Consider the following 16,687-nt stretch of genomic DNA (forward strand, 5'->3'; position numbering starts at 1 on the left):
CTTAAAGAAAATTCTATTCCAAGGTAAGCAATTTATAATCGATCAGTTGTACTATTGCCCAGAGCAACCAGAATTTTAGTACTAAGTTAAGAGATAGAGCATATGGGTAACCATTGAATAGTTTTGGTGTGGTCAGCTATATAAAGCTTTATGGTTTGAAAACCTTAACATGGCTTTCTGGAGGAACTAGAAGTAAAAACATTATAGTAAATCTGTAACATTTATAATTATTATTGATATCTATTAGATATATAAAATTTTGCCTCCGGATTAGCTATAAGTTCTTTCATTACAAAATAAGAAAATTGTTACAAATAACTAATTTTGACAGCTTTAAAAATGTCCACACAGCAATCCCACAAGGAACATGGCCAAAAGATTTAATGTTATGTGACCTACACTGAATTTAGACAATTTAAAACTAAAACTTCCTTTATACCACATAAGGTAGGGAAAAAATCCTTAATAATTAGAACTTCACCAAGCCCATGAATATATAGAGAGAGCAGCAAAACTGGTGATGCAACTATTTCACATAAATTGAGTGAATTATTGCCTCAAGCTATAAAGAGTATGGGAACAACACAATAAAAGTAACAGCAGCTCCAGCTGGTAACAAACAGAAATAGGAAGCTCTTTCATTTGTAAAAGGAAATGGCACAAGTTTTCTGTTCTCTAACAAAAAAAGCATGCAACATTTTCTCCCACTTAAATATTTACAGTCTATTACTTACTATTATGCATTCAATTAAGAATATGTTCTTGCTGTCTCTACAATTAGCCAAACAATCTAGCATTGTTAGTAATGTGTAGGAAAGTTTGATTATACATGAAATGGGTGGGTTTTAGCATTTACTTGCCTAGTAAACAACAGCAAATCCTAGAATGCCAAACCAAAGTAGATTTTCCATCTGACAAATGAGAGTGGTAACTGCTTCACTCAAACATACACAGAACTTACAAACATGAAATTGATAAGAATAAATTATTTGAAATTCTTACTAAGTTGGTTCCATATCACCCAATATGGTATTCTAACATCTTCGTCATCATCATCATCATCATCATCATCATCATCATCATCTTCATTCAATGAAATTTGTAGTGAGAACTTTTCATGTACCGGATATATGCTGCCTATTACAGATACAAATCAAGTAAGATACAGGCTAGCACCTTGAAAAGCTCACAGATAAGTGGAATTATCTATTTCGTATTGCTCTAAAAGACTGGATTTAAATTAGGGATTGTACAATGTACATTTTTAAAAAAATTATATATTATACTCCCTGTAGTTTCAAAAGGGTATTAAGCTTCTCTATATACATATTAAACATATTATATATATATATAATTATATGATATTGATGATGATGAAAAATTACTCTAGCAATGATCATTTTAACTTTTTTAACCTTTTTAGCCAGTCACCACTTAATCCCATTTCTGGATTACCTATGAATTTCCCTCTAAAATATATTCAACTGATTTTCAGGAAACAATGCACTATTCCAGCTAGTAGTGATTTTGCAATATATCCATGCACTTCTGATCTTATAGTGAGTTATATGTTTGTCAAAATCAATTTGTATTTATTCTCAAAACAATTATTTGCCATTGTATATAATACTGTAATTATGCAATTTAATTTCTACAAATACTAATAAAATATGAGTACAAAAAGAAGTAATCGAATCTATGAAAATTAGGTCAAGACCTTTATAAAAAGTCAGAAAAGACACATTAGTAAAAGATAGGATCAACAGATATTACTGCTTTGCTAACCCAACACCCATTCCCAGACCTTTTCCATTCTGAGACCTCACAGAGTTGGAGCCAGCTAAAATACTCAAATTGATGTAGTCATCTGGCACCGTTCTGGCCAATGAGACATATACATTCATAAATTGGTGGCAAGTGAGAAAAATTTGCTTTCCTCATAAAGAGGGCAGATGTCTCTAGAACATGATCCTAATGCTGGGAACTGTGACACCCATTTGTGACTGATCATAAGGGCAAGGCCAGGAGAAGTTGAGAGAATTTGATTACCCTAATGTCACCCATCACTTACCTCCAGACTTCTTTTACAATAAGACAAAGAAAAGAAGGAATGAATGAAGGAAAGAAAGGAAAGATGGATAGAGGGAAGGAAGAGAGGAGGAGGAAATTTACGTAAGCCATAGGAAGAGTTGTTTGACTATTTGCAATTGAAGTATTCCTAACTGATACCCAGTAGTAGTTAGCGAAAATGGGGAGGGGGACCCAGAAGCATTTTTCATTCTGATTGCTTCATAATTTTCTTGAGTTATGTCTCACTATGAAATTAACAAAACTGCAAATCATTTGAATGTGACTAATGCAAGGAAGATAGGATATGTGGAAATCCAATCAATGGACCCCAAATATTAGTAAATAAATGTGCACTGATTCATATAGATAGATTGATACATAGATATAAAATTTAGGTATATATGTGCCATTTTTAAAGATTTCTCACTTAAAATGACTTTTTCAATAAATCAACAAATGCCAGCAGTGAAAAAATTGAGTAAAAGAGTTTCCATTATATTTTAGGGAAAGAAAAATCAGTCAAAATGTCAGCAAGATTCTAAAATCAATGCCAAAAAAAATAAAATAAAATCAATGCCAAAATGTGAACATTGTATATTTTCATCTCAAATTTTATAAAGTTGTAAATAGATAAATTGGAAGAAGTAAACAAGAAAGTTTGGAAATAAAAATTAAAATTAATGAATTTCAAATGGTAGACTAAGTGAGATAATATGCAAACAAGTATTTAAAAAACTTTAGAACACTACAGATTATTGAGTTCTCATTACTATTAAGTAATTAAAGAAGTTTAAGGAAACAATCATTTTTGTCAATGCCTATCAAACGAATTAGGGAGTATTTCTTGATTATTTTTTGGCAAATATCTACTGTATTAGAATACTAGAATTTAGAGTTAGAATTTAGGGTTGAAGGGCCTAGCCCAACTGTGCAGTTTTAGCAGAAGCCTGGTCTAAAACATCCCTGCAGAGAGGGTATGAAGCATCTGCTTTCACATTCTACAATAGGGATTTAACTTTTGAGTAAACAGATTCCTTTTTGGGAAACATGAGCAATTAGAAATAGCTTTTATATTATGCATAAACCTGCCAACCTATAATTTCTGCTAGTTTCAGTTTTGCCACTAGAAATAAGCTAGAGGTAAGACTATTTTTTATCCATTTGATAGGGTTCTCCATTCTATCCCACCCACCTGCTCTCCAACTTTCTGATTTCTATGCAAGTTTTTGTTTTATTTTGTGTTTTTGTTTTGCTTTGTTTAACATTTTTCACCTGAAATGCCTTTTGGATGAATTGCCACCAGTGTTGCCCCCCTCTGGGTATACTCCATCTGTCAACATACCAGAATAAGAATAATAAGCTTGGAGTTGACCATGGTATCTCCAAATCCAACTTATTAACTGGCAGGTAAGTATCTTTTAAGTTTACGATAACTCCTTGGAAAGTCCAGACATGTCTCTCTAGTATTTTCCTTAATATAGATATTTAACATGTATTAATGCAACCTAATATTATATTCACTTGATTCCCATATGCCCTGCTACTATTTTATGTATATCTTTAGTCATGAGATTCTTTCATTTTTGTTATTTTTAAATCTGAATTCAAATGATCAGTATCAACATACTGTAGTTGAACTCCCCTTTTCTTTTATGTAATAATTACACTAGTAGCTACTATTAGGTGGGGAGCACTTACAACAAGCCAGGATCTGTTCTGAGTATTTTTGGATACATTATCTCTAAACTGCTCTACGACAAAACAATTTAAGAATTGTCATTTGTTTTAAAGATGATTAAATGGAAGCTCAATGAGTGAAATTATAGAGATCAAAAGACATACATAGATATTAGATTATTCTATATATCTCTTTTGATATCTAATATCTCACTTTTCCAAAAAATATTTGAAAGAGGCTCCAAAAGAGGTTCAGACATTTCTCTTATAGCCATGCTATACAAAGAGTGGTCCACAGGCTAAAAGCATCAGCATCACCTAAGCAGAATCCCAGGACCTACTGAATCAGAATCCACATTTAAACTAGATTCCAAGTGAGTCATGGCTATATTGTGGTTTGAGAGGCAATGTTTTAGAAACCACCTGTATTACCATCTTCTCAGATATCCATTTCCTTTCCAGAATAGAGGATCATTTGAGTGAACATTTCTAGTCTCCTGTTCTCTAGTTTTCTAGCCTCTAGTTTTTGTTCTGGTCTACATATGGTTGTATATATGTCACAGTGTAAAGTCCATGCTTCTGTGTGCTAAAATGTCTATCCTCTTAGATCTGTCTGTAATCACTGGCCCATTTCCATAATGATGATTACAGATATAAGTATACCAAATCACTCACTCTCACCACCCACATCCTCTAGCATTTTGCCTTTCTGATTTGCCTGGAACTGTGTATGCCAGGCAGGACTTGGACTTTGCATCTGGCCACATAACCATTCAGGATCTACTTAATAGACTCAGATTTTCTTCCCCAAGAGATCCCAAGGCCTAAAAATGAACTTGGAATAGGTGATGCCATTCGGTTTTATATCAAAGCTATATTCTCCAAGGCAGTTTGTCTGAAGACAGTATGTCTGTATTAGAGAAAAGATTACTAGAACACAGCCATTAATAAAATGTATATCCCAAAGCCCACTTGATGGCTGGTAACCTCTGTGTCTTTCAGTTAGAGGGTGAGTTTTAGGCTTCCTAACCACATTCTCCCATTGCTACTAGGGTACTATAGAAACAGAGCTCATGTATTTCTGAGAAGCTCTATCAAGCAGTATAGCTCAGATAATTCATCACACATATAGTTTGGGAATGGTTGAAAATTCTCCAAATTATCTGAAATTACAGTCCCTGATACTTATTATTTGCCACATGACTGGTAAGTCTGAATACCATCACTTCTAAGATATACTTTGATACTTTACATTTTCACAACTGATACTTTCAACTCCTGGCCATTGTATCAAGCATGAGATTATAGATTTAAATAAATAAAATTATCAAATTGGTTTCACTTTTTTAACACAGTTGGATATACTGATTTCAAGTAAAAACATTCAGCTGCTTCTATGAGTCCTCTGCTTCCAGAATTATTTAGAATTTTATTTTTGTAGAATTATATATTTAAATGATCAATTAAATAGTAAATTCAGACAAAAAAGTCACAGTGGACTATCTGGGAAGCAATGTTGAAATTAGAACTTAAATCCCAGACATGCCATTTACTAACTGTATAACCATGAATAATAGATTTATTTTTCTGATTTAATATCTAATTATGAGAATAAAATCAGATAATATGATATTCTTTTTTTATTAAAATATAAGGTATAATTTACATTGAAATGTATTATTCTATCTTGAAAAGTGGCTTTGGGGGCGCCTGGGTGGCTCAGTCGGTTAAGCTGCTGCCTTCAGCTCAGGTCATGATCCCAGGGTCCTGGGATCGAGTCCCACATCGGGCTCCTTGCTTGGTGGGGAGCCTGCTTCTCCCTCTGCCTGCCTCTCCCCCTGCTTGTGTTCTGTCTCTCTCTCTGACAAATAAGTAAAAATAAAATCTTAAAAAAAATAAAAAAGAAATAAAAAAGAAAAAAAGAAAAGTGGCTTTGGCCATTATACAAAAAACTTCCAAAATGTAAGATTTACTAAAAAAGGCAACATATTCTGGCAATCAAAAATAATAATGATAACATCAGTGAACATTTATATAGCCCTTTTATTTGCCAGAAACTCTTCTAAGCACTTCATACGTATTATCTTATAAAATGCCCTTAATAAAATACAGTTACATACTATTATTACTTTCAATTTACAGATGAGAATGCTGAGAAACATAAAATTTAGGTTATTTATTCAGAGTCATCAACAGATATATACAGAGAGAGAGATCAGTCAAGAAACACCTTAAATGTTTACTGGACAAATAATACTAATTTTTTAAATGTATTAGTATACTTTTCAAATGTCTTTTTGAAATTTGCTGAACTTTTTAAAATGTTAACCCTAACTGTGTGTGACATATTTCCCTTCTAGTTATCACAAAATTCCCACCTGTGAAACTCACAAAACAATTTTCAGATGCAGTCTTGGGTTGTGCCCATGTGTTAGGCAAACCTGTAATTTTTGATGTATTAAGAAACTAAAGGATACTAGTAAGTGAAAAACCTGTATATTAAATTTTGAGTATATAACCTTATTTTACTCCAAAATTATAAACACATTTTTAGTGCTAATTCATATGGGCTTAAGGACCATAGATTTGGGGAGCTGTCAGAAAAGCTAAATTCATTTGCGAGAATACCTTCAGAAGTGGAAAGCTAGGGTAGATTACTAGACTTACAAATTCCAGAAAATGCCACAAACTAAAAGAAATAGATGATTTGGAGTAATAGCCAAATCACTATATATTTTTTCCATATAGTTCTTTGATACCTCTGATGCCTACATATTTTTAATGTTACAGCTCTACTGATACACACAGACATATTTCTTTATTAGAAATACAAAGGGGAAAGATACATAGAAGCAGAACTATCCTTCCTCATGAGAAAATAAAAGGAACAATTTTAATCTTGTGTTTCAGAGCAAAGTTAACAATCACGGACAACCCTCTTTGCCTTCTTTAAACTATTCATTAGTATAGCATCTTAAATTCACTTAATCCAATAAAAATTATGTTTACTGGAATAAAACTTAGTTCTTTCTTCCACCCTCCTTCTCTCCCTCCCTTTATTCTTTTTCTTTTTTTATTAAATTTATCTAAAAATTAGAATATAACCAGACTACAAAATTTCAGGAAAAACAAAAAAATTAGAAATATGCACCAACTGCCTATTGAATACCTAAGAAGTAATACTTTCTAATTTATCTCCTCCTAGTTTTTTTTTCACATAAATATTTCATGTAAATGTAAGCATAGAGTACATACCCTATTTGAATCCTGATGTTTATACTTACATAATCATATATATGTATATGTGATTATTTGTGTATGTAATATGTGGATGTGTATAGGTGTGTGTTTATTTCCTGGCCAATTTAATAATTAAATAGTATTCCAGCAAGTAAAAAGTGAATGAATTATGACCTAATTATCCATTACCTTTATTTTTTCTAACATATAACATAATAATGACCATATACTCACAAAGTTTCACAATACCTTAGATTATATTAAGATCCTCAGAAGTGAAATTATTGAGACAGAAAGTACAAGATTTTTAAGTCATCAACATGACTTAAATTTATGGTTTACAAACTTCTAGGAAAAGATTCTTCTGGTTATACTTCATCAGCAAAATATGCCAACATACTCTTGCCAGTATTAGGTTTTACAATTTTTTGCTCTCTTAAAAAATATGATAAATGAGCAGGAGCTTGGAAAGATGGCAGAGTATGAGGACCCTAAACTCACATTGTCCCATGTTTACAACTAGATATCACTCACATCTATGTAAATAACTGGAGAGTGATCTGAAGATTGGCAGAACAAACTCTGTAACTAAATGTAGAGAAGGTACGTTGGAGGTTAGGAAGAGTAGAAAATGTGGTGGGGAGCTCCCCACAGTATGGTGGAAGCTGCAGGTGCATAGAGGGGAGAAAAATGGTCCATCACACCAGGAAGCCCACATGGGGAAGACAAATTCCTATAATATTTGGCTTTGAAAACCAGAGGGGCTGCATTCCATGCGTTTGTGTAACCAGGTAGACTTGGAACCTGGAGCTGAAATGTCAGCTGGTTCAGCAGTAAGTGAGCCTGGAGGGCAAGTGATAGCTGGGTTCTTGCCCTTAAAGAGACAGCAGTGAGATAACATGGAAGTGGCAGTTTGCACAATGCCTGAGGCAACAGAAGAGATATCTGTTAAATGGATTTTGGAACATATTAGGGGACTTCTCTGGGAGTAAAGGAGTTGGCAGATGCCATTTTCCTCCCCTGTCCTGCAGCATAAACACAGGGCCACCTGTGGGAGACGCGCTGCACAGATACTTGCTACCTAAACTGCTAGCACTGCACCATGCCAATAAGTTCTCCTAAGGACTCACTTTCTCTAAGTCTGCAGGCCTGGGCCCTGAGCTCAGCACAAATACACCATACCCCCAGCTCCACCATGTGCCTGCTTTGGGGGATCTGGCCTAAAACCAGCAGCTCAGTGCAAATTTTGCTAAAACTGCTGCCTTGACCCCAAGTTCCCCTCCAGTAAGCCCCCTCAGAGCTGGCCTGTCTGGGTCCCACTAATATTACAGAGAGCAAACACAGAGCTCAACAGGCAAAGAGTCACTGCAGAAGACTAGACTGAAAAGAAAAGCAATTCAGACACAACAGCAGGGTGCAAGCAAAACACAGAGGAGACTCCCCAAAGCTATAGGTTCTGGTGAACAGGGGATACTGCACCACAGAGCATTACAGGATCTCTTTTTCATAAAGACACTACTTTCTTTCTTTCTTTTCTTTCTTTCTTTCTTTCTTTCTTTCTTTCTTTCTTTCTTTCTTTCTTTCTTTTTTTAAGACTTCATTTATTTATTTGACAGAGAGAGAGAGAGCACAAGCAGGGGGAGTGGCAGGCAAAGGTAGAAGGAGAAGCAGGCTCCCCACAGAGCAGGGGGAGCCCGATGTGGGACCTGATCCCAGGACCCCAGGATCATGACATGAGCCAAAGGCAGTTGCTTAACCAACTGAGCCATCCAGGCGCCCTAAAGTCACTACTTTCAAGAGCAGAATATGTAGATGACTTTCCTAACACAGAGAAACAGACAGAGGGGTAGACAAAATGAGGAGACAGAGATATATGTCACAAATAAAAGAACAGGACAAAGTCATAGCAGGAGATTGAAGCAAAACAGAAATAAGTAATATGCTTGATAGAGAATTTAAAGTAATGATCATAAAGATACTCAATGAACTTGAGAAAAGAGTGGAGGGCATCAGTGAGACACTTAACAAAGATAAAAAATAACATATCAGAGACGATGAATTCAACAAATGAAATTAAAAATACAATACATGGAATAAATAGTAGGCTACAGGAAGCAAAGGAGTGTATTAGTGTGATCTGAAGGATAGAGTCCTGGAAGGCAAACAGGCTGAACAGGTGAAAGACATAGAAATACTGCATAATGAGAAAAGACTTAGAGAACTCAGCAACACCATCAAGCATAATAACATCTGCATTATAGGGATACCAGAAGGAAAAGAGAGAGAAGGGGGGGGGGGGGGCGGGCAGAAATGCATTTGAAGAAATAATAGCTGAAAACTTCCTGGGGAGGGAAACAGAGATCCAGATTTAGAAGGCACAGAGATTCCCCCAACAAATTCAACCAAAGGAGGTCCATACCAAGACACATAGTAATTAAAATGGCAATAAATAGTGATAAAGAATTTTAAAGGTTGCAAGAGGAAAAAAAAAAGACAGTTATATACAAAGGAAACCCCATTAGTCTATCAGCTGATTTTTCAGCAAAAACTTTGCAGGCCAGAAGACAGTGGCATGACATATTCAAAGTGCTGAAAGGGAAAAATGTGCAGTCAAGAATACTCTATCCAGCAAGGCTATCATTCAGAATAGAAGGAGAGATAAAAAGTTTCCCAGACAAACAAAAGTTAAAAGAACTCATGACCAGGGATGCCTGGGTGGCTCAGGTGGTTAAGTGTCTGCCTTTGGCTCAGGTCATGATCCTGGGATCAAGTCCTGCATCCAGCTCCTTGCTCAGTTCCAAGCCTGCTTCTCCCTCTCCCTCTGCTCCACCTGCTTGTGTGCTCTCTCTCTCTCTCTGACGAATAAAGAAAAAAAATCTTAAAAAAAAAAAAAATCATGACTACTAAACCAGCCCTACAAGAAATGTAAGGGGTACTATATGAGTGGGAGGAAAAAAGAGAGTAAGAAAAATAGGAAGTACAAAAGCAAAAAATTAAGTATATCTGAAAAAAAAAACAGTCAAGAGAAGCATAAAATAAAAGAAAGTAAAATATGATACCAAATATGTGAAATGTAGAAGGGAGAGGAGTAAAGAATGGGTTCAAAATTTAAGCAACCACCAACATAATATATGCTGCTATATGCAAAAGATGTCATATATAAACCAAATGGCAACCAAAAATAAAAAAAACAGTAATAGATATGCAAAAAGTGAAGAGTAAGGAATCCAAGTATTTTGCTAAAGAAAACCAACTAATCATTAGAAATCAAGAGAAGAAAGGAACAGAGAGGAACTAGAGAAACAACATAAAACAAGTAAAAAATGGCAATAAATACACAGATACCAATAATTTTTTTCAATGTAAATGGACAAAATGTTTCAATTAAATGACATATGGTGGCAGAAAGGATAAAAAAAAAAAAGCAAGGACCATCTATGTGCTGTCTACAAAAGACTCATTTCAGACCTAAAGACCCATGCAGACTAAAAGTGACAAGATGGAGAAACATGTATCATGCAAATGGAATAAAAAGAAAGCTGGAGTAGCAATATTTATATTGGACAAAATAGACTAAAAAAAAAAAAGGCTGAACCAAGGAACCAAAAAAAAGGACACTATATAATCATAAATGGTACAATCCAACAAGATATAACAATTGTAAATATTTTTGTACTGAACATGGGAGCACCCAAATACATAAAGCAGCTAGCAACAAACATACAGAAAATAATCAATAGTAATACAATAATAGTAGGGGATGTCAACACCCAACTTATATCAATGGATGGATCATTAAACAGAAAATCAACAAAGAAACAGTGGCTTTGAATAGCACATTGGACCAGATGGATCTAACAGATATATTCAGAACATTCCATCCTAAAACAGCAGAATACACATTCTTTCCAAGTGCACATGGGACATTCTCCAGAATAGTTCACATACCAGGCCACAAAACAAGTCTCAACAAATTTAAATAGATCGAAGTCTTACTACGCATCTTTTATGACCACAGTGCTATGAAACTAGAAATCAACCACAAGAAAAAAATTTGGAAAACACACAAATACATGGAGGTTCAATACCATGTCACTAAACAATGAATGTATCAACCAAGAAAGCAAAGAGGAAATTAAAAAATACAGGGAGACAAATAAAAATGAAAACACAATGGCCCAAAATCTTTGAGATGCAGCAAAGGCTGTTATAAGCTTCATTCTATGAAGCCAACATTACTCCAATACCAAAACCAGATAAAGACACTACAAAAAAAAAAAAAAAAAAAAGGGAAACTACAGGCCAACATCTCTGATGAACATAGATACAAAAATCCTTAACAAAATACTAGCAAACTGAACACAACAATATATTAAAAAAAATCATTCACCACAATCAAGTGGGATTTACATGTGAGATGCAAGGACGATTCAATATTCTCAAGTCAATCAATGTGATATATCACATCAATAAAAGAAGGGATAAAAAATATATGATCATTTCAATAGATTCAGAAAAAGCATTTGGCAAAGTAGAACATCCATTCATCATAAAAACCCTCAACAATTTAGGATTAGAGAAAACATTCTCAAAATAATAAAGGCCATATATGAAAAACCCACAGTTAACATCACACTCAGTGGTGAAAAAATTAGTGTTTCTCCTAACACAGTAGATGTCCACTCTCACCACTATTATTTAACATAGTACTGGAAGTCCTAACCACAGCTATCAGACAAGAGGAAGATATAAAAGGCATCCAAATTGGTAAGGAAAAAGTAAATTTTTTACTATTTGCAGATTACATACTACTATATATTCACAACCCTAAAGACTCCACCAAAAACACTACTAGAACTGATAAATGAATTCAGTAAGTTTGCAGGATACAAAATCAATATACAGAAATCAACTGAATTTTTATATATGAATAATGAAGCAACAGAAAGTAGGAAAGCAATCGCATTTACAATCACACCAAAGACAGTAAAATACCTAGGAATAAACTTAACCAAGGAAGTAAAAGACCTGTACTCTGAAAACTATAAAACACCAATTAAAAATATTGAAGATAACACAAACAATTAGAAAGATATCCCCTGCTCATGGATTGGAAAAACAAATGTTAAAATGTTCACATTACCCAAAGCAATCTACAGATTTAATGCAATTCCTATCAAAATACCAACAACATTTTTCACAGAACTAGAACAAAAAATCCTAAAATTTGTGTGGAACCAAAGAAGATCTCGAATAGCCAAAACAATCTTGAAAAAGAAAAACTAAGATGGAGGTATCAGAATTCCAAGTTTCAAGTTATAATACAAAGCTGTAATAATAAAAACAGTATGGTATTGGCACAAATATAGACACATAAGATAAATAGAAGAGAAAGCGCAGGAATAAATCCACAATTATATGGTTAATTAACCTTTAACATAGGAGGCAAAGGATGCCTGGGTGGCTCAGTCAGTTAAGCATCTGCCTTAGGTTCAGGTCACGATCCCAGGGACCTGGGATTGAGTCCTACATTGGTACCTTGCTCAGCAGGGAGCCTGCTTCTCCCTCTGCCGGCCGCTCCCCCCTGTTTGTGCTCTCTGACAAATAAATAAATAAAATCTTTAAAACAAAACAAAAACAAAGGAGGCAAGAACGTGCAACGGGAAAGAATCTCTTCAACAAATGGTGTTGGGAAAACTGGACAGCTACATGCAAAAGAATGGCACTGGACCACTGGCTTACACCATACACAAAGATAAACTCAAAATGGACTAAGAGCCTAAATGTGAGACATGACACTATAAAAATCCCAGAAGAGAACACTGGCAATAATTTCTCCGACACTGACCATAGCAATCTTTTCCAGATAGCTTTCCTGAGACCAGGGAAACAAAAGCAAAAATAAACTATTGGTATTTCATCAAAATTAAAAGCTTCTGAACGGTGAAGGAAATAATAAAACAAAAAGGCAATCTACTGAATGGGAAAATATATTTGCAAGTGACATCTCTGATATTAGTATCCAAAATATATAAAGAACTTATATAACTCAACATCCCCCCAAAGAAATAATTTAATTAAAAAATAGGCAGAAGACATGAATAGACATTTCTCCAAAGAAGACACCCAGATGGTAAAACAGACACATGAAAAGATGCTCAACATCACTCATCATCAGGGAAATGCAAATCAAAACCACAATGAGATATCACCTCGCACCTGTCAGAATGGCTAAAATCAACAAAACAAGAAACAGTAAGTGTTGGAAAGGTTGTAGAGAAATAGGAATCCTCATGCACTCTTGGTAGGAGTGCAAATTGGTGCAGCCAATGTGGAAAACAGTATGGAGGTTCTTCAAAAAGCTAAAAATAGGGGCACCTGGCTGGCTCAGACAGTAAAGCATAAAACTCTTGATCTTGGGGTTGTGAGTTCAAGCCCCATTTTGGGTATAGAGATTACTTAAAAATAAAATCTTAAAAAAAAAAAAAGTTAAAAATAGAACTACCTTAAGATCCAGTAATTGTACTACTGGGTATTTACCCAAAAAATACAAAAACACTAATCAAAGGGATATGCACCCCGATGTTTATAGCAGCATTGCTTACAATAGCCAAATTATAGAAGCAATCCAAGTGTCCATTGATAGATGAATAGATAAAGAAGATGTGGTATGTACATATATGTGTGTGTGTGTGCGCATATTATTTATATATATATAGGAATAATACTCAGCCATCAAAAATAAAATCTTGCCATTTGCAACAACAGGGATGAAGATATAGAGTATAATGGTAAGGGAAATAAGTCAGTCAGAAAAAAACAAATACCATATGATTTCACTTAAATGCAGAATTTAAAAAAATAAAACAGACAAGCAAAGGGAAAAAAGAGAGAGAGAGAGAGAGAGGGAGGGAGAGAGAGAGAAGAGACAAACCAAGAAACAGACTCTTAACTATAGGGAACAAACTGATGGGAAGTGGGTGGGGGGAATGGGTTAAATAGGTGATGGGGATTAATGAGTACACTTACCATTATGAGCACTGAGTAATATATAGAACTGTTGAATCATTATATTGTACACCTGAAACTAATATAACACTATGTTAACTATACTGGAATTTTAAAAACTTAAAAAATAAAAAAGATATATGAAAAATGAGACTTTCTAGCTGTTGTAATTTCCATTTGTTTGATTATCAACCAGGCTGAAGATGTCCATATGCTTTTTTTTATTTCTTTTTTTGTGAATTGTCTGTTCATGGCCTTTATGTATATATTGGTTGAAATATTTACTACATTTCTCACATATTTTTGAGAAAAGGTTAATATTTCATATATATTAAACCTCCTATCACATATATTTAATCTTTACTCATTTTGTTGTCTACATTTTGTTTTTATATTCTCAGAACTAAAAATTTGTTTTTAGTGTTTTTCTTTTGATAATGATGTATCTGATATTTAATCTGACTTTAAAAGTTATTTCTTTAGCCACCCCTCCCCATAAATTCAAAGTCCATTTCTCTTGTTAAGTATTCTATTAATTTTTACAGTTTTTATAGTTATTAATTGTTCTATTAATTTTTCTACAGTTTTAGTAAAATTTTTCCTGATTTTAAGAGTAACATATAATAATTGTAAAAAAAAAAAGTATACATATACAAAAATCTTATGCAATTAAAAAAAAGTCAAGGATTCCACTGCAAATGTAATCTCTTAAAATTTTGTCATATTTCCTTCAATTATTTTTTATGATTTTTAATTTAATTGAAAGCATATAGTATATTTTAGATTATATTACAGATAATTCTATGACATAAAAATAATACTACCCTACCCTGTACATAAAAATTTATTTCTAAACTAAGATCTTTCGTTAGGTCATCAGAAGTACTGGTTAATGTTAACATGAAATTTTAAGTTGTTTTTGGTTTTTGTTTTTTTTTTTAAGATTTTATTTTTAAGTAATCTCTACCACAACGTGGGGCTTGAACTTGCAACCCTGAGATCAAGAGTCAAATGCTCTACTGACTGGGCCAGCCAGGCATCCCAAACTTTTAAATCTTTTGATGTACACTGCAAAACTGTCTTCCAAAATGCCTATATGAACTTACATTCCTTCTAGAAATGTGGACGTTTCATTTATCCTAACTACCACAAGTGTATTATGTTGCATTTATTTACTAATTTGGTAGGCAAATATGCTATTTCATTTTTATTTTAGTTTCTATTTCTTGTAGATCAAACAATAATTAACTCCTTAATGAATCTGAAATTATTTTGGAAAACTAGGAGTTAAATCCCAATTCCAAAATAACCAATATTGTAATTCTACTTTTGTCCATTTGATCTATAATAGCATCTAATTTGGGGTAGTTTATTAAATTCTACTAGTTTGACTGTTCTTGTGCCAGTTACATAATATTTTATTTGTTGGTGTCTTGTAAATGCTTTAATATCTGGTTGAACTAGTTTTATAGTTTCATCAATATTTTTTTTCCCTTTGTATTTTCTTTAATAGTCCTATCTGGTGGGTTTTTTTTTTTTTTTTGGCCCTGAAACTTCTAAGCAACTATTGACTTTTTGATCAAAATTAAATATATAAAATTATTGTTTAACATTTTATTTAAAGAACCTATATATATCCTCCTAAGTTTATTTCCAAATTGTTAACTTTGTTGTTGTTTTTAGAATTTTTTTTAACATACAGATGGCAGGAACATAGCAATGGTTTTGAATTTTCATTCTGTTGATGTTGTTCTTTTTGAGCCACCTAAGTATATGCCTTGGGACTTACTAGGAAAAAAATATGTTGCATACAAATAATCATACTTTTATTTCCCCTCTTTCTATATTATTCATTTCTCTTTCATATCTCATTTCCTTAATAAAATTGAGAAAGCAATTTTTCTTAGTAATAACAGGAATCCTAGTTTAGTTCTTGCCCTTTGTATCTAATATCTTTATAGTTTTAGTGTGTGTCTTAATATGCCAAAAATATTTTACCACTCTCAATTTTATTAGGAATGATTAACATTACTAAATTTGTATTCCAATAAGTGAAATATTACATTATAAGATTAATTTATATTGAAGCTACCTTTGAATTTCTGGGTAAAACTCTTGATTGGTGGTATCATGGAATTCATTTACAATATTTCTAGTTTCCATTTACTGGTATTGCCCAGAAATTGAATATTTAAAAAAGACATTCTCTTATGATAACAGAAAAAAATTCTTATTTTCTTATTTAATAGAAAAATAGTATCTCCAAGAGATAGTATCAATTAAGTAATGATCAGAAAATACCTTTTTTTTTTGACCAAGAAAAGGTATTTATTGAACAATTACCCACCACTGGATTTAACTTAGGCAGTCCAGATAGTGGGTGTCTCCACCTTCCTGATTTATTTTCAGCCCTAAGGGTATCATTGTAGATCAAAGCCAAGGCCCCCAGGGAAGGTGACATATTCCCGGAAGTTTACCACCTGGTCCTTTCTCACATACAGGTCTTCCATCAGCTTGCAAAGTCAGCATCCTGCCCCTTTGGGCCAATGGTGAGTTTTCCTGGATCACTGCCTTCAGCTCCTTGCTCAGCCTGTTCTTGTTGCCTTCCCTGCCTGAGTACTTATGGAAGATGGCCACGAGGAAGCCAATGGCCCGATCCAGGGGGCATGCCTTGGCGGGGCGCTGGTCTCAG

General features: G+C 33.8%; 1 protein-coding gene and 1 pseudogene across 2 annotated transcripts in view; both read right to left on the reverse strand.

The window, feature by feature from the left end:
* The window catches only part of NAALADL2 (N-acetylated alpha-linked acidic dipeptidase like 2), a 1,210,813-nt gene that overhangs the window by 865,223 nt on the left and 328,903 nt on the right, over positions 1–16,687 (reverse strand). Inside the window, exon 3 of the mRNA XM_064590309.1 lies at positions 1,003–1,137. Coding sequence (XP_064446379.1) covers positions 1,003–1,137 — 135 coding nt within the window. The remainder of the gene's footprint in view (positions 1–1,002; positions 1,138–16,687) is intronic.
* LOC129046582 (uncharacterized) overlaps positions 15,516–16,687 on the reverse strand; it is a 29,789-nt pseudogene continuing 28,617 nt past the window's right edge. Inside the window, exon 2 of the transcript XR_008508217.1 lies at positions 15,516–16,677. The product of XR_008508217.1 is annotated as an uncharacterized LOC129046582 (transcript). The remainder of the gene's footprint in view (positions 16,678–16,687) is intronic.

This window comes from Mirounga angustirostris, unplaced genomic scaffold, assembly GCF_029215605.1.
Source record: "Mirounga angustirostris isolate CCGP_5_RB_7025 unplaced genomic scaffold, mMirAng1.0.hap1 SCAF_1, whole genome shotgun sequence".
NCBI classification, from domain to species: Eukaryota; Metazoa; Chordata; class Mammalia; order Carnivora; family Phocidae; genus Mirounga; species Mirounga angustirostris.